At 36.9% G+C, this 27,004-nt stretch overlaps 1 protein-coding gene across 2 annotated transcripts in view; it reads left to right on the plus strand.

Moving 5' to 3' along the window:
* The window catches only part of SNX4 (sorting nexin 4), a 71,554-nt gene extending 50,256 nt beyond the window's left edge, over positions 1-21,298 (plus strand). For both annotated transcript variants that reach the window (XM_086675166.1, XM_086675167.1), the window contains 6 exons: positions 2,890-2,955; positions 7,941-8,030; positions 10,313-10,412; positions 13,210-13,355; positions 15,293-15,407; positions 20,117-21,298. In XM_086675166.1, coding sequence (XP_086531292.1) covers positions 2,890-2,955; positions 7,941-8,030; positions 10,313-10,412; positions 13,210-13,355; positions 15,293-15,407; positions 20,117-20,164 — 565 coding nt within the window. In that variant the 3' untranslated portion in view covers positions 20,165-21,298. The remainder of the gene's footprint in view (positions 1-2,889; positions 2,956-7,940; positions 8,031-10,312; positions 10,413-13,209; positions 13,356-15,292; positions 15,408-20,116) is intronic.
* Positions 21,299-27,004: the final 5,706 nt, after the last annotated feature.

A 27,004-nucleotide genomic window follows, 5' to 3' on the forward strand; every position in this document is an offset into this window, starting at 1 on the left:
TGTCTCTTCATATTTATTAATTCACTTATTGATTTATTTTTTCATTTTACGGACAAACAATAAATGCCACATTTTGGGGTGCCTGGGTGGCTCAGTTGGTTAGGTGTCCGACTCTTGATTTCAGCTTAAGTCATGATCTCAGTGTTGTGGGATTGAGCCTCACATCAGGCTCTGCACTGATGCAGCTTAAGATTCTTTCTCCATCTCTTTCTGCCCCCTCCCCACTTTACCTGCTCACTTGCGCGGGCGCGCGCGCTCTCTCTCTCAAAATAAATAAACATTAAAAAAAAAAAAAAGCCAGGTATTTATCAGATTCTAAAGTACTTAATAGGAATATATATATAGTTGATTAAGGATAAGCTCTACCTTCCTTGAATTAGTTTTTGTTGTTTGGTAAACAAAGGAATTAAATTTGGTTACGTTAGCCTTGAATTGGTAGCACATAGTAAGGTGCTCAAAAATTAGGCAGATGAAGTGTTTTGGGCTATCCAATAGACAGTTGATCTGGACTATCCATTAACTCTGTTAGCATGACCTACAGTTACATTAACTATGATTGTTATGTTATACATTTGGCTAGTTCTGCCCAAACCCCTAGATTTCCTTTTTCATGTGAAGAACAGAGCTTTGGATATATTGAAATTGAAGTGACAGAGGTATATAAGAGTAGAATTGTCCTGGAGGTATTAGAAATGTGGCTTTAGAGTTTAGATAATATAGAGATATTAAACATTGTTTTTTTGGTAAACAGCAAAACACTAAAAAGGGTTAACTTGCTGTTACTACTTTGAGAGTAGTTACAAACATCTAAGGAGAGAAGATTATTAGAGGGAGCCGTAGCTGTTTTGTTATTTAATCATAACCATAGTGTTGCATAGGTGATTTATAGGTTTGTTTTGCTTTGACAATATTAAAAATCATGTGAGGTCTTCTTCCTTCTAATACTATAAGCATATGGTCTGGTATTTCAACAGAATGCCAGGTTTATTTTGTATAAAACAAAAGAATAGTGTTTAAATTTTTTTTTTCTTTTATGATATGGTGAAAGTGGAGAGGCTTATACATTTTTTACCTAGGAGGAAAATTGCAAACAACCTGAATGGCCAGGACAATGGTTTAAAAAATTGAGTTGCAAAAAAATAAATAAATAAAAAATAAATAAATAAATAAAAGTAAAAAATTGAGTTGCCTAATGAAACAGTGCTTAAACCAAATTGTTTTAATAATATGGGAAAATGCTGAAGGAAAAAAAGCATGATACGAAATTGCATATACCGTATGATCTCAGCCACATTAAAATGAGTAAATAAAAAGACTAGAAGGAAATATATCAAATTAGGTCATCTCTTGGTATTTGGGATTACAGACTTATTTTTTCAGTTTACTGTAATATAAATATATATATATATTTATATATATATATAGAGAGAGAGAGTTGCGTGCTTTACTGACTGAGCCAGCCAGGTAGTTATATATATATATGTATACATTATATACATATATATATACACATATATATATATACATATACATATGTATATACATATATATATACATATATATGTGTGTATATACATATACATATACATATACATATATATATAACTACCTGGCTGGCTCAGTCAGTAAAGCACGCAACTCTTGATTTCGGGGTCGAGCCCCATGTTGGGTATAGAGATTACTTAAAAATAAAAGTCTTAAAAAAATGGCAACAAAATGATCTTTGGTTCTAGTAGACTTTCTCATGCAACTTTAGTGCATATTATTTAAAGTTTTAATGTGTACTTAATATTTCGGTACAATCGTCCTTTTTTGTTAGCTTAGATGTGTTCATCAGAATCTTCCATGGAACTTTATTTATTTTTTTAATTTTTTTTTTAAGTTTTATTTATTTTTGAGACAGAGACAGAGCATGAATGGGGGAGGGTCAGAGAGAGGGAGACACAGAATCTGAAACAGGCTCCAGGCTCTGAGCTCTCAGCACAGAGCCCGACGCGGGGCTCGAACTCATGGACCGCGAGATCGTGACCTGAGCCGAAGTCGGCCGCTCAACCGACTGAGCCACCCAGGCGCCCCATTCCATGGAACTTTAAAGAGTATACCTGTCTCGGGGCACCCGGGTGGCTCAGTTGGAGTCTTTTTTTTTTTTAATGCTTATTTATTTTTTGAAAGAGAAACGGAGTGTGAGCGGGGGAGGGACAGAGAGAGGGAGGGAGACACAGAATGTGAATCAGGCTCCAGGCTCTGCAGTATCAGCACAGAGCCGGACATGGGGCTCCAACCCATGAAACATGAGATTATGACCTGAGCTGAAGTTGGACGTTTAAGCAACTGAGCCACCCAGGCGCCCCAAGTCTGAGTCCTGATTTCAGTTCAGGTCATGATCACAGTTGTGAGCTTGAGCCCCATATCAGGCTCCAAGCCCAGCTTGAGATTCTCTCTCCCTCTCTCCCTCTCTGCCCTCCACTTGTACATGCACTGTCTCTCAAAAAAATTAAAATTAAAAGGTATATGTATATCTCACCTCTACCCTAGAGATTCTGATTAAGTAGATCAAGAGCAGGGCTAGCATCTGTAGTTTTTTAAAGCTCCACAATTAATGTGAAAAGGCACCCTAGCTGAGAAAGTTGTCTATAAGCAGAAGCTGTATTGTATGATACTTACTTTGCAGCAGCAGATAGCAATTTCTGAACTAACATTTTAAAGTATTCACTTGCGTTTAGTTGTTAAACTTAAGAGGAAGGCAGCGTATTTGAATTAGAAAATAAATCCAAATACAGTACTGTGTTGTTTAAAAGCTAGCTAGAAAAAAAACCTTACACAATATTCCATTTAATAATATTCCATATCTAATTCATGATGTGTTTGATTTTATCTTTTTCTCCCTAGTGAGTGGAGTGCCATAGAAAAAGAAATGGGGGATGGACTGCAGAGTGCTGGTCACCATATGGATGTGTAAGTACCTAGAGCATTTAAGGTAAAATCCAAAGTGAAGTTTAGTGATGAAATGATAGTGATTCTTCTGTTCTGCTTTTATCAAGTTTGCTGGCTTTTATGTTATATGCTGTGTATACAGATCTGACTTACACAAGCTTATTTCAGAAATGCAAGATTAAAACATTCAAAAATCAATCAGTCCAATTCATATGTTAGTAGAATAAAGAAAACTTGTATGTTTATTTCAATACATGTAGAAAAGGCATTTCAGGGGCGCCTGGGTGGCGCAGTCGGTTAAGCCTCCGACTTCAGCCAGGTCACAATCTCGCGGTCCGTGAGTTCGAGCCCCGCGTCAGGCTCTGGGCTGATGGCTCAGAGCCTGGAGCCTGTTTCCGATTCTGTGTCTCCCTCTCTCTCTGCCCCTCCCCCGTTCATGCTCTGTCTCTCTCTGTCCCAAAAATAAATAAACGTTGAAAAAAAAAATTTAAAGAAAAAAAAAAGAAAAGGCATTTCAACATCCACTCACAATAAGAATTCTCATCAAACTGAGAATAAGAGGAGTTTCTTCAGTTTTAAAACTTACAGCTAATGTACTTACTAGTGAAGTATTAAAAACTTACAGCTAGTATTGTACTTAATAGTGAAATATTGATGCTTTTTCCTAACATCAAGGAATAAGGCAAGATTGTCTGCTCTCACCACTCCTGGTAAACATTGTAGTAGAGGCTTTAGTCCAGCAAGGAAGAGACAAGAAAATCAAATGCGAGGCATAAATCTTAGGAAGAAGTAAAATGATCTCTTTGTAGTTATTAACAGGATCTTTTACATAGAAAATCGTAATCAACTAAAAGTAATATAGAACTAACCAAATTTAACAAGGATGCAGAATACAAGCTCAATATATAAAAAACAAATGTTTTTATATACTAGCAACAACAATTAGAAGATAAAAATTGAAAAACAATGCTTTTTATAATTGCATCAAAACAAAATATAAATGAAATACCTCTACACTGAAAACTTTATATATAAACACTGCTGAGAAAAAAATTTAAAAAAATGTTTTTTCTTTATTTATTCTTGAGAAAGAGACAGGGTCCGAGCTGGAGAGGAGCATAGAGAGAGGGAGACACAGAATCTGAAGCAGGCTCCAGGCTCTGAGCTGTCAGCACAGAGCCCAATGTGGGGCTCGAACTCACGAATTGCGAGATCATGACCTGAGCCGAAGTTGGATGCTCAACTGACTGAGCCACCCAGGTGCCCCTGCTGAGAGAAAAATTTAAAGACCTAAATAAATGGAGAGATAAACTGTGTTCATGGTTTGGAAGCGTCAGTAGTGTTAATATCTCCATTCTTCCCAAATTGCAGTCCCAATCAAAATTCTGATATAAATTTTTAATAGTAATTGGTATTACTTAATTCCAAAATTTATATATAAATTTAAAGGACCTAGAGTAACCAAAACAGTCTTGAAAAAAGAACAAACCTGGAATATATTAACTGATTTCAAGACTTCTGTAAAGCTATATCCTGTAAATACAAGGTAGGTACTGGCATAAAGGTAAACAGATCAATGGAACAGAAAAGAGTCCAGAAATAGACTGGGATTTAAATAGTCCATTTCGAGAAATGGTTCTGGAATAACTGGATATGTACATGGAAAAAAAATTAACTTTGAGCCATCTCTCACACCTTACATAAAAACAAATTCAATTTGGGTCATATACATAAATATAAAAGCTAAAATTACAACTTTTAGTAGAAAGCACATGAGAATATTGTTGCAACCTTCAAGTTAGCAAAAATTTCTTTTTATTTTTATTTAACGTTTATTCATTTTTTAGAGACAGCATGAGCGGGGAAGGGGCAGAGAGAAAGGGAGACACAGAATCTGAAGCAGGCTCCAGGCTCTGAGCTGTCAGCACAGGGCCTGATGTGGGGCTCAAACTCACGAACTGCAAGATCATGACCTGAGCCGAAGTCAGACGCTCAACCGACTGAGGCACCCAGGCGCCCTGTTAGCAAAAATTTCTTAAAGAAAACATGAAAAAAACCCAAATTTTTAGTTTTTTCTATTTTTTTTTTTTTTTACTTAGGACAAGGAATTTCAAAGACATTTTTAAATGGTAAAATGTTCTTTATCGAAATTAAACATTTTGCTTATTAAAAGATACTGTGGGAGCACCTGGGTGGCTCAGTCAGTTAAGCGTCCAACTCTAGGTTTTGGCTCAAGTCATGATCTCATGGTTCATGGGTTCAAGGCCCACATCAGTCTCCACACTGACCGTGCAGAGCCTGCTTGGGATTCTTTCTTTCCTTCTCTCTCCCTTTCTCTCAAGATAAATAAACTTAAGAAAAAGATAATGTTAGGGAAGGGAGAAATGGGGGAATTAGTGTTAGAGAAGATGAAAAAGTTCTGGAGACAGATGGTTTGGAGACAGATGGTCTGGAGATGTGGAGATGGTTGCACAGCAAGGTGAATACACTTAATGCCACTCCACTGGACACTTAAAATGATTAAAAGGTAAATTTCATGTTATGTTTATTTACTACACACACACACACACACCATTAAAATAATGAAAAGGCTGGCTACTGACTGGAAGGAAACATTTCCAACCAGAATATGTAAAGAACTCTTACAAGTCAGTAACAAAAAGACAAAAAATACTTATTTTTTTCTAAATATTTCTTCAGGCCATATTCAAGCTGACTGGCTACTTTTCAGCCTTAGAAAGTCTTCCAGCATTCTGTTGATTTAGCATTTTCAGTATTTTCAGGAATTTATGATTATCCCTTCAGGTGATTTAAAGTGTTAAGTAAACAATTTCAGTACTGATATCTAAAAATCATTACCATTTAAATTTTTGTACCCAAGGATGTGCTATTTATCTTTATACTATGTTTCCTGTCTTCAAGCCACCAGCCCTGTTTTTTGTTTCCTTAACATTCTTTCTGGATCATAGATTTATGAATTAAAGGCAGTTTTTCTTGTTCTTAACAATGATTCTCAAGACTTTTTTCAGTCATGTAGAAGAAATTCCATCCATAGTCTAACAAATGTAAATTTGTAATTACAAAATATGTCCTTGCCTCTTTTAGAAACCCTATAAGCACATAGTTTTTCAGAAGGTTTATTTATTTTTTACAACTTCAGTAAATTTTGTTTGCTTGCCTACATGAAGCAGGCCTGGAGACATAAATTATATTATTCTTTTATTCTCATGCTAGGTAATCAGAGTTAATTTGAAAAGTTATATACCATACAGAAGTAGTACATGACATAACCCACATCTTTATGGAATTCATAATGTGATTAGAGAAATAAAACTAACACACAAGACATTACTTTGATAAAATTTAATTTCTGAATTGTTGATAAAAGACCAGAAGTGGTGACTGGAGACTAAAGTAGTCTGGGAAGATCTCCTACAGGTGCTGAGATCTGTGCTTGTAGTATTTGGAGAAGCAGTGTCAAGAGCGGTCAGTCAGGTCACATTTCTGTACAAGGAAAGACTCCTGTCCAGGAATGAGAATGGTATGGCAATAAGGGGCTTGTATGGGTCAAACCAGAGGTTGCTGGGGCACCTGGGTGGCTCATTCAGTCGAGCATCTGACTTCGGCTCAGGTCACGATCTTACTTTTGAGTTCGAGCCCCACGTCAGGCTGTGTGCTAACAGCTCAGAGCCTGGAACCTGCTTTAGATTCTGTGTCTCCCTCTCTCTCTGCCTCTCCCCCACTCATTCTCTCTGTCTCTCTCTCTCTCTCAAAAAATAAATAAACATTAAAAAAATAAAACGTTAAAAAAAAAAGAGATTGCTATTGACAATTAGTATAAAATAAACCTTCTAAAATTTTTTGTAATCTTTATTTACTCTAGTTTTCCTTTTGTAGCTTTTTGGCATTACTGTATGTAGTTGGTGCCAGGAATATTTGTGCACCTATTATACTAAACTCTTATTTTTTCTGCAGATTTTGTAGCCCTTTCATAAAATATCTTTGAACAAAAGATATTATAGTCTTATGGTGCTTCTTGTGTATTTTTTATTTTTAACATTTATTTATTTTTGAGAGAGCAAATGCAAGTGCTCGTGGGTGGGGGAGGGGCAGAGAAAGGGAGACAGGATCTAAAGTAGGCTCTCTGCTGAGAGCACAGAGCCTGACATGGGGCTTGAACTCATGAATTGTTAAATCATGACCTGAACTGAAACCAAGACAGGCGCTCAACCGACTGAGCCACCCAGGAGCTGTCTTATGGTGCTTCTTAAGCTACCTATAAGAAGGACCTTTTTGGGGTGCCTGGGTGGCACAGTCGGTTAAGCGTCCGACTTCAGCCAGGTCACGATCTCGCGGTCCGTGAGTTCGAGCCCCGCGTCGGGCTCTGGGCTGACAGCTCAGAGCCTGGAGCCTGTTTCCGATTCTGTGTCTCCCTCTCTCTGCCCCTCCCCCGTTCATGCTCTGTCTCTCTGTCCCAAAAATAAATAAAAACGTTGAGGAAAAAAAAAAAGCTTTTAAGAAGGACCTTTTTGTTTGTTTTGTTTTTTATTTCCAAGCCATTGCTGATCAAAACATGTTGGTAAAATTCAATAAAATTTTCATGGTAATTAAAAATTGCTACAGGGGCGCCTGGGTGGCTCAGTCAGTTAAGCTTCTTGACTTCAGCTCAGGTCATGATCTCATAGTCCATGAGGTCAAGCCCACATCGGGCTCTGTGCTAACAGCTCAGAGCCTGGAGCCTGTTTCAGATTCTGTGTCTCCCTCTCACTCTGCCCCTCCCCTGCTCACATTCTGTCTCTCTTTCTCTCCAAAATAAATAAACATTAAAAAAAATTTTTTTTAACTGCTACAAATGTTTCTCAATACTTATTCTCACTCTGTGTACTTATTTTGTTACTGAAGGTAGCAAATGGTCTGTTGGACCATACATACTTTGAACAACACTTCTTTCTATCATTAATACTTTGTATCATGATAAAAGTTTGTATGCAATGTTTTTTAAACAGGTATGCATCTTCTATTGATGATATTTTAGAAGATGAAGAACATTATGCAGATCAGCTAAAGGAGTATCTGTTTTATGCAGAAGCACTGCGGTAAGTATAATAAATGTTCCAGATGCAGCCCTGTGGCTAGTCACCACTCTCTTCACTTCATATGTTGCCAGAAAGTAAAGATAGTAAGGTGATTTTTATTTATTTATTTAAAAACATTTTTTTTTAATGTTATTTTATTTTTGAGAGAGAGAGAGAGACACAGAGTGTGAGTGGGGGAGGGGCAGAGAGAGAGGGAGACACAATCCGAAGCAGTCTCTAGGCTCCGATTTGTCAGCACAGAGCCCGGTGCACAGCTTGAACTCACAAGCTGCAAGATCATGACCTGAGCCGAAGTCGGACGCTTAACTGACTGAGCCACCCAGGCACCCCAAAGATAGTAAGGTGATTTTTAAATGAATTCATCCCCCAGGTATTGAATGAGGTCTCCTTGTATTCCTCTGTATTGCAGAGTGCTGGGTAGAGGTATTTAAGACCAGCCCTGTTCTTGAAACATGGTATTGATAAAACTAGTCAGTCTCCAGCCACAGAACTGTTTGTATGTTGTTCTTTCTATTTGTTCAGTTTGAAGATTGGATGCAAAATACAAATTGAGTGTGTGTAGGTAGCCCTGTCACTAGGCAATATGTTGCCTTTTTAATTTTGTAATTTTTTCCACATCTGCTTATCTTCTTAGTAAGGTTGTGTAACTTCTTAATATCAGGACTTTGTCTTCTGTTTTTATGGTATCTCTTGCAGAGCCAAACAGAATTCTCTGGTATATAGTTCTATTTTAGAAGAAATTAGCATAGGGGTGCCTGGGTGGCTCAAGTGGTTAAACATCTGACTTTGACTCAGGTCATGATCTCACAGCTCATGAGTTCAAGCCCCACATCGGGCCCTCTGCTCTCAGCACAGAGCCCGTTTCAGAACCTGTCTCCGTCTCTCTCTGCCCCTCCCCAGTTCACATGCTCGTGCGTGCGCGCTCGCTCTCTCTCTCTCTCTCTCTCTGTCAAAAATAAATATTAAAAAAAGGAGAAGAAATTAGTATATTTTTTCTGTCCAATTTAGAAAAATGAATCCATTTACCTGAAATAGGTGGCTTTTGGCTGTAGCCACTTTGGGTTATTTTCCTGTCATTTTTAAAAGCAATATAAGAATTCTGTTAGTATAGAGGACCAGTGTTTCTTTAGCTGTTTAGTAGCTGATACAAAACATCTGTACATTTTTAACCTTGCTCCTTCTAGAGCTTTGAGTACTCAGGAGTTTCACCAGGTATTTTCATGTTACCAAGCAAAAGAAAGTTGCTGAACAGAGTGGAATTCTGTACAGTTCTTAAAAACTATAGAAAAGATGAATGTATATTGATATGTCCATGGTATATAGTTAGGTAAGATAATATGTAGAATCACTTGGGGCGTGTGCATATGTGTATTTGTAAGTGCCTACCTAAGGTCTGGCAGAATATGCACCATCTATTAATATTAACATGGATTGTGTCTGGATAGTGGAGTTGGGAAGAGAAGGAGTTCTTGAAAGTTTTTTTATTTTGTACATTTCTGTGCTAGAATCTTAGTTTTGTTTTGTTTTTTACACTAAGCATGGGTCACTTATATGATAGTAAAAACTAAGACATTTCTATATAAAGATGAAAAATTTGAATTTAAGGAATACTCAGCTGCTTTGTGAGATTCCAGTATTAGTTTCTATGTTACACAAAAGATTTCATTAATGTAAGTGATAATGGTATGTTTGTTGAGAAAAATGTTGCAAGTATCTTAAAAAAAAAAACATCTTTTATTATATATACTTTTTATGCTTAGGTTCTAACTTTAATTTTTTTTAATATTTATTTTGCGAGAGCATCAGCAGGGGAGAGGCAGAGAGAGGGAAGGGGGAGAGAGAGAATCCTAATCTCACAAACCTTGAGATCATGACCTGAGTTGAAATCAAGAGTTAGACTTAACTGACTGAGCCACTCAGGCACCCCTGGTAGATTTCATTTTATATTGGGCTATTGCATTTTAAACTTGAAAATTCTAGGTACATATTGTAAATATTTCCTCTCTACCCCTGGGGAGAAAAAAATTTTTTTTCTTGAAAAAGAAAACACGTGTATGCGCAACCGGGGGACAGGGACAGAGAAAGAGAATCCTAAGCATGTTCCACACCCAGCACAGAGCCCTACATAGGTGCTCGATCCCACAACTGTGAAGTCATGACCTGAGCTGAAATGAATAGTTGGATGCTTAACCGACTGAAGCACCCAGGTGCCCCTGAAAAATTTTAATATGTTAAAAGAGAAGCCATAAAAATTAAGTGGCAACACTTTTTTTCATCCCTAGGGCTGTATGCAGGAAACATGAACTTATGCAGTATGACTTGGAGATGGCTGCTCAGGACTTAGCATCCAAAAAGCAGCAATGTGAGGAACTGGCAACTGGGGTGAGTGTGTTTACATTTCAGTCTCTGGTATTAGTGCCGCAGGCCGTATAAGGAATGAGCTGCAGTTGTAATACCCAAGATGCCTGTAGCTTTTATAGGGGAATAATTTATGGGCAACTTTGTAATTCCTTGGTTTGTGATCTTGATATAAAAAGATATAAGCCATTAAAACATCATATTACATAGCAGTGTAAGAAATTCTGCCAGCATTGCTCTGTATAGTGTCTTCTCATTTATATTCAGTACAAGTGAAAAAGCATTATTCTTTGTGATTGAAATAATGACTTTTACAAAGTAAATCATAGAAATTTTAGCTTATTTTGGAAAGCGTTGCCCAGTTTGAATCAGTTCATCTCTCATAAGAAGGAGCTTCTGGTATAGGGAATAGTTGTGAAGAAAATTCTGTATCTTATTTTATGAACCTTAGATCATTTTTATAATCGGCTTTCTATTGTCTAGCCATTTTATTGGAATAAATTAGCTGTCGTGAGAGTACACAATCTGGAAATAATGAAAGTGACAGTGCTACCATTTACCAGTCACTTCATACTTAACAAGTACTTTGTTATCTCTGAAAAGTCACAGATATATGTTGTAGGAAAAGACCATTTGACTATGAAACATGTATATACTAGGCTTGATTTCTTTCTTTCTTTCTTTTTCTTTCTTTCTTTCTTTCTTTTCTTTCTTTCTTTCTTTCTTTCTTTCTTTCTTTCTTTCACTTATTTATTTATTTTTAATGTTTATTTTTGAGAGAGAGAGAGAGAGACAGAGCATGAGCAGGGGAGGGGCAGAGAGAGAGAGGGAGACACAGAATCCGAAGAGGCTCCAGGCTCTGAGCTGTCAGCACAGAGCCCAATGCAGGGCTCGAACTCCAGGACTGCGAGATCCTGAACTGCGAGATCCTGACCTGAGCCAAAGTCGTAAGCTCAACCCGCTGAGCCACCCAGGCACCCCTAGGCTTGATTTATTTTTAGAACTGAGGGGAAACTCCCAGGCCATTTTCAGGGAGCATGATTCTCTACTCCTACATGTGAAGGGAAAAGTGTTTCCCTTAGTAATCTCCAGAGAGTAAGGAAATGTTAAAGCAGTGATGCTTGAGGCTACCCTCCAAGGGAAGGCATCCTATTTAATTGATAACCAAGTTTCAGTGTGTATTGCGCAGATTTTAAATGTTTTTTGTTTTAGTTTGGCCTGTTTCCTTTGTCACCTGTTGGATTTTTTTATCTATTTTTTATGTCATAGAGAAATGTTTACAAAATGACCTCTAATCTAAAGAAATAACTTGCCTAATGCTTCACATAGAAGTTTTCCATTTGATTAAGAAGTTCAGTTAGAATTTTTTTTCTTTTTGACTATTCCATATTATTCCAGTGTTAGGAATCACATTAGGAGCCCCCTGATTGTAAGACTTATTGGTGCTTCTGTACTGAGTTAGGAGGAAATGGCAAAAGTTTTGTTTCCCTTTTTTAAAAATTTTTTAAAAAATTTTAAAAAAATATTTATTTTTTTTTAATTTTTTTTTTTAATGTTTATTTATTTTTGAGACAGAGACAGAGCACGAATGGGGGAGGGGCAGAGAGAGAGGGAGACACAGAATCGGAAGCAGGCTCCAGGCTCTCAGCTATCAGCCCAGAGCCTGACGCAGGGCTCGAACTCACGAACCATGAGATCGTGACCTGAGCTGAAGTCAGACGCTCAACCGACTGAGCCACCCAGGCGCCCCAAAAATGTTTATTTTTAAGAAAGAGAGACAGAGTGAGCGAGCAGGGAAGGGGCAGAGAGAAGGAGATACAGAATCTGAAGCAAGCTCCAGGCTCTGGGCTGTCGGCACAGAGCCCTGTGCGGGGCTCGAACCCACGAACCGTGAGATCATGATCTGAGCCAAAGTCGGACACTTAACCGACTGAGCCACGCAGGTGCCCCTCTGTTTCCCTTTTTAAAAAAAAATGTTTAATTGTGGTTAAATATACATAACAAAATTTATCATCTTAACCATTGTTTTTTTACCTGTGGCTTATTTTTCTTTAAAAAAAATTTTTTTTTACATTTATTTATTTTTGATAGAGACAGAGCACGAGTGGGGGAGGGGCAGAGAGAGACAGAGACACAGAATTCGAAGCAGGCTCCAGGCTCCAAGCTGTCAGCACAGAGCCCGACGCGGGGCTCGAACTCACAAACCGCAAGATCATGACCTGAGCCAAAGTTGGACGCTTAACCGACTGAGCCACCCAGGCGCCCCTTGTTTATTTTTCTTTTTAAAAAATATTTTAATTTTTACTCTTATTTCAAACTCAGAAAACAGTGGAAGAAATTAGTACAGCTATTGAATTTACATTGATATAAATTAAAAGCAGTTTTATGGAAGCATAGGTTAATGAAAGATTATACTAGGGATAATCTTAACCATTTTTAAGTGGTATACAGTTCAGTAGTAGTAAGTACATTCACATTGTTGTGTAACCAACCTCTAGAACTCTCTTCATCTTGCAAAATTGAAACTCTATACCATTGAACATCAACTATCAATTTCCCTCTCTCCTCAGCCCCTGAGAGTCACCATTCTACTTTCTGTCTCTATGACTTTGACTACCCTAGATACCTTACATTAAGTAGAATCATGTAGTATTTGTCCTTTCATGACTTGCTTATTTCCACTTAGCATAATGTTCTCAGGTTCATCCATGTTGTAGCATGTGTTGGAATTTCTTTCGTTTCTCAGGCTGAATAATAATATTTCTTTATATGTATATGCCGCATTTTGTTCATCCATTCACCTGTTTCTATTTCATTTTAGACTGTGAGAACATTTTCCTTGAAGGGAATGACTACCAAGCTCTTTGGCCAAGAAACTCCAGAGCAAAGAGAAGCCAGAATAAAGGTGCTAGAAGAACAAATAAATGAAGGAGAGCAACAGCTAAAGTCTAAAAATCTGGAAGGCCGGTAAAAATGCTGAGATGTTTAACAAAGCTAGACATGTGTACTACATGGAGGATTGTTGGTTTGTTTGTTTTTTTTATAACATTTCCCATCTTCATTAACATCCCTGAAATATAGTCTGTTCTTCAAGGGCAATTTTTTTTTTAAGATTTTATTTTTAGGGGTGCCTGGGTGGCTCAGTTGGTTGAGCATCTGGCTTTAGCTCACGTCATGATCACTCTGTGGGTTTGAGCCCTGCATTGGACTCTATGCTGACAGCTCAGCCTGGAGCCTGCTTCGGAATCTGTGTTTCACTCTGTGTTCTACCCCTCCTCTCGCACCCCCCCCCCCACCCGTGTTCTGTCTTAAAAATAAATATTCGGGGAGCCTGGGTGGCTCAGTTGGTTGAGTGTCCAACTTCAGCTCAGGTCATGATCTCACAGTTCATGAGTTTGAACCCCATGTCAGGCTCTGTGCTGACAGCTCAGGGCCTGGAGCCTGCTTCGGATTCTGTGTCTCCCTCTCTCTAGCTGCTCCTTCCCTGCTCACACTCTGTCTCTCTGTTTCAAAAATAAATAAAGATTAAAAATAAATAAATGTTCAAAAAATTTTTTTAAAAAAAGATTTTATTTTTAAGTAATCTCTGGGGCACCTGGGTGGCTCAGTCAATTGAGTGTCTGACTCTTATTTTGGCTCAGGTCCTGATCCCAAGGTCATGGGATTGAGTCCTGCATCAGGCTCCATGCTGAGCCTGGAGCCTGCTTAAGATTTTCTCCCTCTCTCTCTCTCCCCGCCCGCCCCTCTTTCTTTTACTCTCCCTCTCCCCATATTGCATTCTCTCTCTCTCTCTCAAAAAAAAACAAAAAAACAAAAAAAAACAGTAATCTCTACATCCAACATCAGGCTCAGACTTCCAACCCTGAGATCAAAGTCACAGGCTCCAATGACTGGGCCAACCAGACACCCCTATAACCTTTTCTTCTAACATGTAGTGATTGACTTCCTAAGAAATTTGAATGATCAAAAATCATGTTACAGAAACAGTTTTAGTATGGGGGAAAGAGAAAGAAGAATTTCAACTTTATAAAATTATTTTCCTGCACTTTTCCTGATTTCTGGCCTTTGCACATTCCCTTTGCCCTTTCTTCTCCGTCACTTAACAAAAGCCTGATGATTCTTCAGTGCCCAGCTCTTGCGCTTTCTTTGTGAAGCTTACTCCTAGCCTTGCAGGCTGTCATAGCACTTAGCTCATGCCACAATAGCATGGCAGTTTTGTTTTGGGTGTTCAGGAGCCCTTCTAAGTCAATGACTGTGTATGTTTCATCTTTATGTTCCAACACCTTACATTGACTTGGCATGTGATTATTCCATAAGTATTTCTAGAAATTCAACTCTCAAAGGTCTTCCGTCACTGACTTATTTTCCTTATTGCTGTTTTTGTCCAATAGTACGTAGATCAAGGCAGACCAAGAGTGTATCATTGGTTTTGAGGTGTTTTTGTTAATTTTTAGAACTGGCACCAAATAAGTAAAAGTAAACTTTTATGAGTAGAGTTAAAAAGGTAAATGCCTCTCAGAATTTTGAAAACTCTAGTTGTCATTTAAAGCAAGTACATGATGATTGTGATACGGTATATCTTGTCAAAAGAGTGTATGTTTTCCAGTGACTCCAGGAGGGCAACTTCATGTGGAAAGAGCCATTTATAGCTGATTTATGGGAATAATTTGAAGCTGGAATTCTTGGGGCAAAAATATTGATTATTAAAATGAAGAAGAATGTATGACTGTCTCTGCTTTTTTTTTCTAGTATAATTTTTAGGAAGAAAAAAACTGTCATATATACAATAGTTTTTTCATCTATATAGACAAAAACCAATGCGAATGAGAACTGGTTATTAGAATTTATAATATAGTTTACATAATTTGAGTAAGTAATAATGTTGACTACACATTCTATTTCAGAGAATTTGTGAAAAATGCTTGGGCTGATATTGAACGCTTCAAAGAACAAAAGAACCATGATTTAAAGGAAGCTCTCATAAGTTATGCAGTCATGCAGATCAGTATGTGCAAAAAGGTAGGTTTTGGTGTCAGGGAAGATACGGTATATTCAAAAGTGCTTATGAATTTCTTTAAAACTAATTTCTCTTCCTTGGACTAGAAAGCTTATTTTAATTTAATTTATTTTTTTTAATGTTTATTTATTTATTTTGAGAGAGAGAGAGAGAGAGTGCAAGCAGGGGAGGGGCAGAAAGAAAGACACAGAATCTGAAGCAGGCTCTGAGCTACCAACACAGAGGCCGACGCAGGGCTTGAACTCACAAACCATGAGATCATGACCTGAGCCAATGCTGGGTGCTTTAACTGACTGAGCCACCCAGGCGCCCCTTTCATTTTCATTTTAAAGCCCATTCTTCTCCCCTTCTCCCCTTCTCCCCTTCCAGAATGTTTTCCAATTTCTTTACTTAATTTTGAAAGAAGTATTTTTTAATAATCAAAATGTCGATTACTGAGTCTTCATTCACCTAAGGTACCAAATTTCTGTGCTCTATTTATATCCAGTATTTGCAAATATATACCAACAACTTTACTTGGATTATATGGTGTTCTTGGATATGGTGGTAAAATACTGTTCCTAATAGTGATAGATAGTGCTTCGATTGGAAAATAGCTTAAACATTGGGGAAAATGTGGTCATGACATGGTTTGTTGTCATAGTGAGTCTTCCATGTAGCTGATGTCCACAGTAGAAGATATGAACATGGAAGCTTCATTTGGGGGAGTTTTATTTTTTATTTGAAAAAAAAAAAATTTTTTTTTTTTACATTTTATTTTTAAGAGAGAGAGAGAGACAGAGCACAAGTGGGGGAGAGGCAGAGAGAGAGGGAGACACAGAATCTGAAGCAGGCTCCAGGCTCTGAGCTGTCAGCACAGAGCCCAGCGCAGGGCTCGAACTCACAAACCGTGAGATCATGTGACCTGAGCCAAAGTCAGACGCTCAACCGAATGAGCCACCCAGGGGCCCCAGGGGAGTGTTTTGACAATACCAAAATCTTTCTAAAATGCTGTTGTAAGAACAAAATATGAAACATTCCTTCCTTTTTATAACCCAAGACCTGCCTATGTGTCTATCAGCTACTATCAGTGCTTTACAATTTACCAGCATTTTGCAGTCTACCAAGCAACTTAACATGCATTGTCTCAGTAAATCATGTAAATAGCAAGATGAATTCTCAGTTATGAAGACCTTCTTGGAAAAACCATGCTCATATAAACAACTTATGCTTTAATTCATCTGAAATGTGTATTTTCTGGCTAGTCACCATCACTTCCCTAGCCCTTTTCACTTGTATCACTAGCAGTAAGCATAGTAAACAAAGATATTTTAAGATGTAAACACCAGACTCTAGCATTAGTCAAGTGGGCTTTTTTTGTATTGGGCAAATTCATATTTATGCCCCAGTTAAAGTGTAAGTTACTCCATGTTATAGATCTTTGGGGTCACTTAAGAGAAGTTAAAATCATGACCAAACCATCTGCAAATGCTGACAGTGGAGTATGATTACAGCTTGGTGGTGTTTTATCTATTTTTGTCATTGTGCCACATCCTACTGCTTTACAGGGTGCCTCACGTTTAGTCGTCTTTCTAGCCTGCCCTTTTTTAATCTCAGGAGGTCTGAAAGATCAGGTAACGCACGTTTTTTAGAGTTGGTTTTATTGTGTTTTCATAAAAGACTCATCAGTAAGCTTCTTGTGATCTTCTGTTTGCTGCTTTTCCAAAGGAAAATGCAGACTATATAATGGCTCAAAGGACTTTTCTCCCCATTTTACCTAGGGCGGGGTGGTTGAGGGTGCTAGAAATTAATCTCTGAATAAAAAGGATATCACTGTAGGTGTATTTGGACATACTGTTGGATAGCTTGTATGTCTACTCATGTTTCCTAAGAAAACCATTACAGTAAACAAGAGTTTACTACATGAGGTTTGAAAGATGTGTGTTCACTTTATTTCCCAGGAACAGTACTATAAAGTTTCATCATGTTTTATTTTCTTCCTTAAGTAGAATAATAGATTTTTGTATTTGAAAATCTACAGTATTTTTTTTTAGAAACTTAAGTACGAGAAGTCAAGATTAATACTAGTTTTTTTTAGATAAATATGATTATCTATATTTTATTTTAGTTGTATATTAACTTTTAAAATATACCATACCGTGTTATAGTGTCAGATATCCAAAGTGGTAATTGAATATAATCAAATGACTAAATTGAAGTAGTAGTAAACCAAAACAAAATAGTCTTATATAAAAAGCATTAATATTAGCATTTAAAAATCAACTATTCTAAGTATTATTTTGGTTAACCTTTTTTATAGTGAATTTTCTAATTTGTTGAATCAAGGACTGAGCTTTTACGAAATACTTGATTTGTTTTTTTTTAACATTATTTATTTTTGAGATAGAGTGCAAGTGGGGAAGGGGCAGAGAGGGAGAGGGAGACACAGAATTCTGAGTAGGCTCCAGGCTCTGAGCTGTTAGCACAGAGCCTGACATGGGGCTTAAACCCATGAACCGTGAGATCATGACCTGAGCCTAAATCAGGTGCGTAACCAACTGAGCCATCCATGCAGGCACCCCAATACTTGATTGATTTTTAAGCTACTTTATCTTTTCAAATTAAAAAAATGATCATATGGAAAAAGATATTCCATGCAAATAGAAGTGGGAAAAAAAGCTAAGGTGCAGTACTTAGACAAAATAGACTTTAAAACAAAGGCTGTAACAGTAGACAAAGGGCATTACATACTGATAAAGGGGCCAATCCAGTAAGAGGATATAACAGTTGTAAATATCTACCCAACACTGGAACACCTAAATACATAAGGTAAATATTAACAGACATAAAGGGAGAAATTGATGGTAATACAATAATTGTAGGGGGTTTTAACACCCCACTCATATCAATGAATAGATCATCAAGGCAGAAAATCAATAAGGAAATAGTATCTTTGAGTGATGCTTTAGCCCACATGGCCTTAACAGATACATATAGAACATTCCATCCAAAAACAACAGAATACACGTTCTTTTCAAGTGCACATGGAATATTCTCCAGGATAGATCACATGTTAGGCCACGAAACAAGTCTCAGTAAATTGAAGAAAACTGAAATAATATCATCTTTTCTGACCACAATTGCATGAAACCAGGAATCAGTCACAAGAAAAAAACTGGAAAAACACAAACTTGTGGAGGCTAACCAGTATGCTAACCAAACCTTCAATGAATTAATGGAGAAATCAAAGAGGCAATCAAAAAATACAAATGAAAATGAAAACACAATGGTTCAAAATCTTTGGGATGCAGCAAAAGCCGTTCAAAGAAGGAATTTATAGCAATACAAGAAACAAGAAAAATCTCGGGACGCCTGGGTAGCTTAGTCAGTTGAGTATCTGACTCTTGATTTTGGCTCAAGTCATGATCTCGCAGTTCATGAGTTTGAGCTCTGCATTGGGCTCTGTGCTGACAGTGCAGAGCCTGCCTTGGGATTCTCCGTCTCTCCCTCTTTCTGTCCACCCCCTGCGCCCCACGCCAAATAAATAAATAAACATACAGAAAAAAGAAGAAGAAAAGTCTCAATGTAACCTACACCTAAAGGGTTTACAGAAAGAACAAAGCCAAGGTTAATAGAAGGAAGGAAATGATAAAGGTCAGAGCAGAAAAACTATCATAAAAGTAACATACTCTCATTGCAAAAATTTTAAAAATCCAGAAGCATATTAAGTAAAAATTCTCTCCCTCCTCCCCCAAATCCCTTTTTAGAAACTTACCACTGTTACAGACTTCATGTGTATCCTTCCAGACATTCTTACACATTTACAATCATTAAGAAAATATACACTTTCCTTTTCCCTGCACAAATGGGATTGCATTGTATGTGCTAGTGTGTAGTTTTTGTTTGCTCATTTGATGTCTCATAGATCTCTTACTGTGATAGTCCATATCTTATCCTTTCTAACAACCAGTACTCTATTAGATACTGCTTTATCCAGCCAAAGATATTTAAGATTTGAAGATATTTATCAAAGCTTCGAATATTGATAGATATTGGCATACTTAAATATTAAAGAAAATACTACTTATTCATAAAATATGTGTCTTGTTTGTTGAAAAAATACCTTTGTTTCTACCACTTCCTTAGATTTTACTGCTATATTTTTATATACATGCATTTTTGTTTAAGCATATTAGGTATATTATATTAGCTTTGTGCTAAATAGCCTGCCAGAACACTAAGAAGGATCTGATAATTCAGCATATTATTGGTTTTTATCAAAACATGTGTTGTTAGACTAATAATTTAATAATCCATTAATTTTTAAATAATTAATTTTTATTTAATTGTTAAACTAATAAGGTATTTTTCTTTTGTTTTAAGTATTAATAGAACAATTTCCTGAAAACTTGTTTGGTTTACAAATAGAAATAATGCAAACGTGATATGAATAAATAAGTTTGTTATGAGCCTTGAAAACTCAGTTTTCCAAAAAGTTGTAGTAGCTCTTTCCCCATCTTGAAGATAGGCTATACAAGCGATTCTCTTTTTTCAGAAGCATTAGACATTCACTTATATTAGTCATTGCTAGAAATAGTGTCATATTTGCTGGACTTGACAGTTATTCCAAAAGGTGAAAGTAGCATACCAGTAAGCCAAACAGTTGGATTTTCAGAATCCTTCCAAGAATACATTTTAAAGTTTTTTTCTTTCTTGTTTTTGTTTTTAATAGGGAATTCAAGTTTGGACCAATGCTAAGGAATGCTTTAGCAAGATGTAATCCTGTGAAATGAATTTCTCTTCAATCAAAGTGCCCCAGAACAGAAGCACAAGTAAATAAAAAAAAAAATAAAGTTGCTATCCAGTATACACAAAAATATATATAAGTTGAGTAAATTCAACTTGCTTTAATTTGATTGTAGTTGTGTTAATATAGCACAAAAAGGATGTATTTTAATGAATATTAAATATTATAATTTGAGGTTTTGGGGACTGGTGCTGATTCCAAAATGTTAATTTGATAATATATACCAGTATATTGTTTGTCAGGCTTCTGAACCAGTGACTGAATGAAAGATGTTAGATAATATGTTTGTTTCAATGCCAGTTGTTTCAGATCTGTTTCTGTAGGGAATTTTTCCCCAAGATTGCATTCCTGTCTTTACTTAGTAAGACCCACTAATCTGTTATAGGGGGTTATTTTTTCTTGCCTTATAGTTGAGCTGTTTGGTTTGACAAAGCTCAGCAGAAACTTAGTGTGAACTCTAAGGTTTTCTCTCACATTCATTGATGCCCCCTATAACATTTGCATACACTAGAAAATGCCTTCAATTTGTGTTTTACCAGAATTTTGATACTGGTCAGAAATTTTATACTGCCAACAAAGAAGACTCAACTTCTCAGATATATAGTGGGACGCATTGTTATGATCCAGGAATTGCTATGTAGAAAGTTTTAATTGAATATGTTACATGTAAGCACTAAATTCTTCTCAAATAATTCTTAACCTCAGTGATGAGCCTAAATTTACTATGCTTGGCTCTCTACACATGGCATTTCAGGGTACAAGATGTAGCATTTCATTGTATAAGATACATGTAGTGAACATATGTGTTAGTATCTTCATTATTAACATCCTTCTTCTCTATTGCTTGGCTGTAATTTTTGTAAAGATAAATTATATTGTTTGTATGGTGTGTGTGTGTGTGTGTGTGTGGTATATGTTCAGAAGCCAAGTACCCTCATTTTGCTAGCTTTGCAGTATTTTAAATGTGTTCTCATTATTACTAATTAATGTAAAAAAAAAAAAAACCCCAGTACTGTTCAGCATTTGACTTTTTTACATGTTTAAAATGTTGCTGGATTTTTGTGCTGTTTGCCAGACTTACAATAAATAAATGAAGTATTGTGCTGATTTTCATATTTTTGTTATTTTAACAAGGTGGTTTATACATATTAGTATCTGATGCCCTGTGAGAAAATAATAATAATACATGCCATATTATGTTTTGAAGTATTTAATTGTGTAAATTTATATTAGGCCAGAATTTGGATTTAAAAACAATAAGATGCTGAAATGAGATATGACTTTTAAATTTTTACTTTTTTTTTTTTAAAGATAAAATTGTCGGAAACAAAAGTCGTTTGTATACTCACCTCATTCCATTGAATTGTATCATCTCTTGACTCATGAAATAAAACAGCTTTTCATTTGGCACTTAAAAATCAAAAGTCTTCTCTCCAAAACTAACCTTAAATTAAATGTAAAATGTATTAGATTTTTCCCTACTAGCTGACTTAGTTTGAGAAGGCCATTATTACCTTTTTTTTTTTAATATTTATTTTTTAAGGTTTATTTATTTTGAGAGAGAGAGTGCAAACCAGGAAGAGGCAGAGAGAGAATCTCTAGCTGGCTCTGTGCTGAGAGCACAGAGTCCCACATGGAGCTCAGTCTCATGAACTATGAGACCATGACCTGAACTGAAATCAAGAGTCGGACACTTAACCAACTGAGCCATCCAGGTTCCTTGTTACCTATGTTTTAAGAGATGAATTTAGGAAAAATATTTTTCTAAAATATGCAGATATTCACTTGGTTGTGTGTATGTTTAGGAATATCTTGATTTGGGTTGACTTTTTAAAAAGTTTAATTTGATAGCACAAATCATCCCTTAAAAAAAAACAAAAACCTCTTAAACTTTTTTTTTTTTTTTTTTTTTTAAGTAGACTGCATGCCCAACACGGGGCTTGAACTCACAACCCTGAGTTGCATGCTCTACCAACTAAGCCAGCCAGGCACCCCACCCCACCCCCCCAAAATAAAACTCTTTAAAGGAATTTTGTGATGGAAATTATTTTTTGTACGATCTACAATAAGTATAAAGAAAGTAATCTGTGCAATAACCCTTTTCACTATTTAAAAATCAGAACTCTAAGATGAATTATTAAGGAGAGATGAAGTTTAAATTTTCAAAGCTAAATATAAAAATATAAGCAATGACTGAAGAAAAATGACTCATTACATTAATGTAAATAGTAATAGAGGAAGATTTCATCTTGACAGTGTACTAGTGATGCAGTTGATATAGTCAAAGCATTAAAATCAACTGAAGTCATACTTAACCTTCATTTACATCCAAAACTTAAGTATGTCTGAATGAGTCACTGGTAATTACAACATAGCATCCAAAACAGGAACTGCGGGTTCTTAAAATTCAAGCATCTTTAGAATAAACACACCCAGCTTGGAATGGAATGAAAAACCAAGAGTTATATAACAGGAATGCTAGGCTTTTTATATCTTTATAATCATTCTTTAGATTTATATTCATACTCTCCCCCTGGGTAGAATTTACTGATTCTCATAAAAAGTTTTACCTAAAAAAAAGATTTAAGAATTTCTTTCAAGGGTGAGTAACCCAGAGAGGTCAAATCAGTAGAATTATATTTGCTTCCTAAATTATATAGCTTTTAATACTTATATTTAAAGGAAGGAATAAGCTGTTGAAAAAGATGAGCACATTAAATCCAAAATAAGTAGAAGAAAGGAAACACAAAATTAATGATATTAAAAAAAAAGTTACAAAGCCAAAAGTTGGTTCTTTGAAAAGATTAACAAAATTAAAGCTCTAAGAAACCTAAATGAGAAAAGAAAAAGCACAAATTCTTATCAGGAATGAGATGGGGGATGTTATTGTAAATCTTACAGAAATTAAAAGGATAATAAGGAATATAATGGGCAACTTTTTTTTTTTTTAATTATGGGCAACTTTAAACCAATAAATTAGATGAAGTCAACAAATTCCTTAAAAAATACAGCTTGCTAAAACTGATACAAGATGAAATAGAAAATCTGAGTAGCCTTATACCAAATAAATTTATTATCAAAAATATTCCTACAGAAGAAAACTCCAGATCCATGTGGCTTTATTGATGAGTTTTCTCAAACACTTAAAGAAGAAAAAGCTTTCATTCTACATAAACTTTCAGAAAATAGGGAAAAGGGAATACTTGCTTCCCATTTTTTTTTAAATGAAGGGCACCTAGGTGGCTTAGTCGGTTAACTTCAGCTCAGGTCATGATCTCACAGCTTGTGAGTTCAAGCCCTGCGTTGAGCTCTGGGCTGACAGCTCAGAGCCTGGAGCCTGCTTCGGATTCTCTGTCTCCTTTTATCTCTCTCTGCCCCTCCCCAACTCGTGCTCACTCTCTTTCTCAAAAATAAATAAACATTAAAAAAAATTTTTAATGAGAAAAGCATTATTACCACAGTACCAAAACCGGCCAAAGATACCTGGAGAAAAAGTGATATATCAATATACGTCATAAACATAGATGCAGAAATTGCTAAACTATTAGCTAATTTGACACAGCAATATGTAAAGAGCATAATATGTCATGATCAAGTAGAGTTTATCTCAGAATGCAAGGTTGGTTTAACATTAAAAGTTAATTACTGTAATCATCATATTAACAGAATAAATAAAGACCATTTTCATACATGTAGAAAAAGCATTCAGCAAGATTCAACACTGATTTATTATTTAAAACTCTCAGCAAACTAAGTGCTCTCTTCGGCAGCACGTATACTAAAACTCTCAGCAAACTAGGAAAAGAAGGAAACTTAATTTGATAAAGGGCATCTGTGGAAACCTACAACTAACATACCTAATGTTGGAAAAGTTAAGCCCATCACTGGACAACTGCCTGTCAGACAATATATGTTCCCATTTCTCCCTCTTCTACCTTTGCTGAGGTTCCTCCAGTTTTTACCCCAACCTTTCTGCAACTATCACCATCCCCTGTTGCTTCCTGTGCTCATTGCCGAGGTCTTTCTCAGTATTTGAACTGTGAAGCAGATGAATGCCCCATCTGTGAAGCTCAGAGAGTATGTTCGCCAGGTAAGCAGTCCCAAGGTCAGAAGGTTTGGGGAATCTATTGATTCAGCAGATAATTATAAAATCCATCCCCAGATGAAGGTGAAACTAGTTGATTCAGCAGCAAAGAGTCCAAATGAATAAAATATTCCTTTCATGTACTTATGTGATAGAAACACCATTCAGCAGAAGACAAGGAGAAATTCCTAAATATTCAGTGCTAAAGCCTTCATTTTAGAGGATATAGCTTCAATTGCATCAAATCAGAGCTATCAGAGCTGAAACAGGCACAGTGCAGTGATGTGGCTTGCCCAAGATCCCACAGCTAGTAACTGGTAGAGGCAGTTTGACCTCACGTAGCATGCATCCAGAGCCTGGTACTTGTTGAGGCTTTTCCCTTTTGGAGGAGTAGGGGACTTTAGATGTCAACATACCTGGAAGAGAACCTCTGGGACAGACCCATGAGGGTGGGGGAGGGGTGGAAAAGGTAACTTTCATGATGCTCAAACTGCGAGATACTTGACAAGAAAATGTCTTGGGTACTACTGGGAATGGGAGAGGAAGAGAGAACAGAATGAGGCGGGCTGTGGGGGAAATACTAGACTAGTTCTCCAACTTGAATGTGTTTGTGAATCACTTGGGAATCTAGTTAAAACACAGGCTCTGTTTCAGTAGTTTGGAGTGGAGCCTCACTACATTTCTAACAAGCTCCCAGATAATGTCAGCGCTACAGGTCAGACTGAGTAGTGAGTGTTAAAGAATATATACATAAGTATAAAATATGAATCATAACTAGCTCTTAAGCTAATGGCCTGGCCAAACCAAGGGCCATTTATTTACAGTTATTTAGCAAATACAAAAATTTATACAAAAGTTGTACAAAAAATTAGTCAATACCAGTTTCTTAGTTCAGTTCCAAGTTTACAAGTTGATATCAGAAGCTAAATTTAAAACATGTGAAGCCTTAATAAAGATGAGTAGATGGGTAATGATCAAAAATTAAGACTGAAACAATAATATGGTAATAACAATAGTATTAATGAGGGTGAGAGACTTCTTGTTAAATACAGTCATTTAGACATGGGTCTATCTTTGTGCCTTTAAAAAATTCCTCTAAAATGACAATAAGGAGGTGTTTTTGTTTTTGTTTTTGTCTGTAAAGTACCATTCAGGACAAAGAGAACGGAAGAAAATAACAACTGTGTACAATAAGTGTTCACAAAATTTTGGAAGATAAAAAGATGGAGGAGGTGCTAATTGACTTAAAAAAAAATGGTGGCTGCTGAAACTTACATGCCAGTGGCTGGGACTACTAATAAGAAGCAAGCTAATTGACACAGTCGAATCCCAGAAAGACTCGGGAATTAGACGAAACAGGCATACTGGTAAGAAGGAATAGGTGTGAGGTTAAAAAGGGTGGGGAAAGGATTGGTTGAAAGTCTGTACCGGGAAGAATTAGATTATATGTGGAATCTAAAAAACAAAGCAAACAAAAAATAGAAACAGACCCATATACACAGTGAACTGATTGATGGTTGTCAGAGGGGAGACAAGTGGGGTGATGGGCAAGATGGGTGAAGGCGAGTGGGAGATACAGGCTTCCAGTTATGGAAAAAATAAGTCATAAATAGTAATAGGAAAACAGTTAATATACAAAGAATTGCCCTCACAATAGCATCAGGCTTCTCTGTAAAGCAAAATTTGTTAGATGCCAGAAAAAAATAGAGTGATGCGTTCAGAATTCTGAAGAAAAATGATAGCCAATTGGATGGCCTAACTGTCAATCATGTGTGAGGCAGAACAAAGACATTTTTGAATATGCAGTCTCAAAAAATTACTTTCCTGGGACGCCTGGGTGGCTCAGTTGGCTGAGTGTCCGACTTTGGCTAAGGTCATGATCTCATGGTCTGTGAGTTTGAGCCCTGAGTCGGGCTGGTGCTAACAGCTCAAAGCCTGCAGCCTGCTTTGGATTCTGTGTCTCCCTCTCTGCCCCTCCCTCCACTCGTGCTCTGTCTCTTTCTGTCTCTCAAAAATGAATAAACATTAATAATAATAAAAAAAAATCCCTTCCTATGCACCCTTTCTCAAGAAGCTATTATGCTTCTATATTATGCTATTATATATGCTTCCCCAAAACAGGAGCATAGACCAAAAATCAGGAAGCCATGAGATACAGAAAACAGGAGATCCAACATAAAAGAGAGATGAAAGGTATGCCCAGTGTATGATGAAAAGGAATCCTGGGAAGGCACTGTCCAGAGTGGAGTCAAAGTCGGGGGCTCCCGGGGGAAGATCACCTGGAAAAAAGTCAGAATTGTAGGCTTAGGTAAAGAGTTGACAAATGTAGAATATTGTATTTGGAGGCTGTTTGAGTGGGACGATGTAGCCGTAGATAGAAAAGTAAGCAATAGGGGCGCCTGGGTGGCGCAGTCGGTTAAGCGTCCCACTTCAGCCAGGTCACGATCTCGCGGTCCGTGAGTTCGAGCCCCGCGTCAGGCTCTGGGCTGATGGCTCAGAGCCTGGAGCCTGTTTCCAATTCTGTGTCTCCCTCTCTCTCTGCCCCTCCCCCGTTCATGCTCTGTCTCTCTCTGTCCCAAAAATAAATAAACATTGGAAAAAAAAAATTTAAAGAAAAGTAAGCAATAGGGGCACCTGGGTGGCTTAGTCAGTTGAGCGTCCGACTTTGGCTCAGGTCATGATCTCACGTTCCGTGAGTTCGAGCCCTGCGTCGGGCTCTGTGCTGACAG

Source organism: Puma concolor, chromosome C2 (assembly GCF_028749965.1).
Source record: "Puma concolor isolate L17-30 chromosome C2, mPumCon1.1.hap2, whole genome shotgun sequence".
NCBI classification, from domain to species: domain Eukaryota; kingdom Metazoa; phylum Chordata; class Mammalia; order Carnivora; family Felidae; genus Puma; species Puma concolor.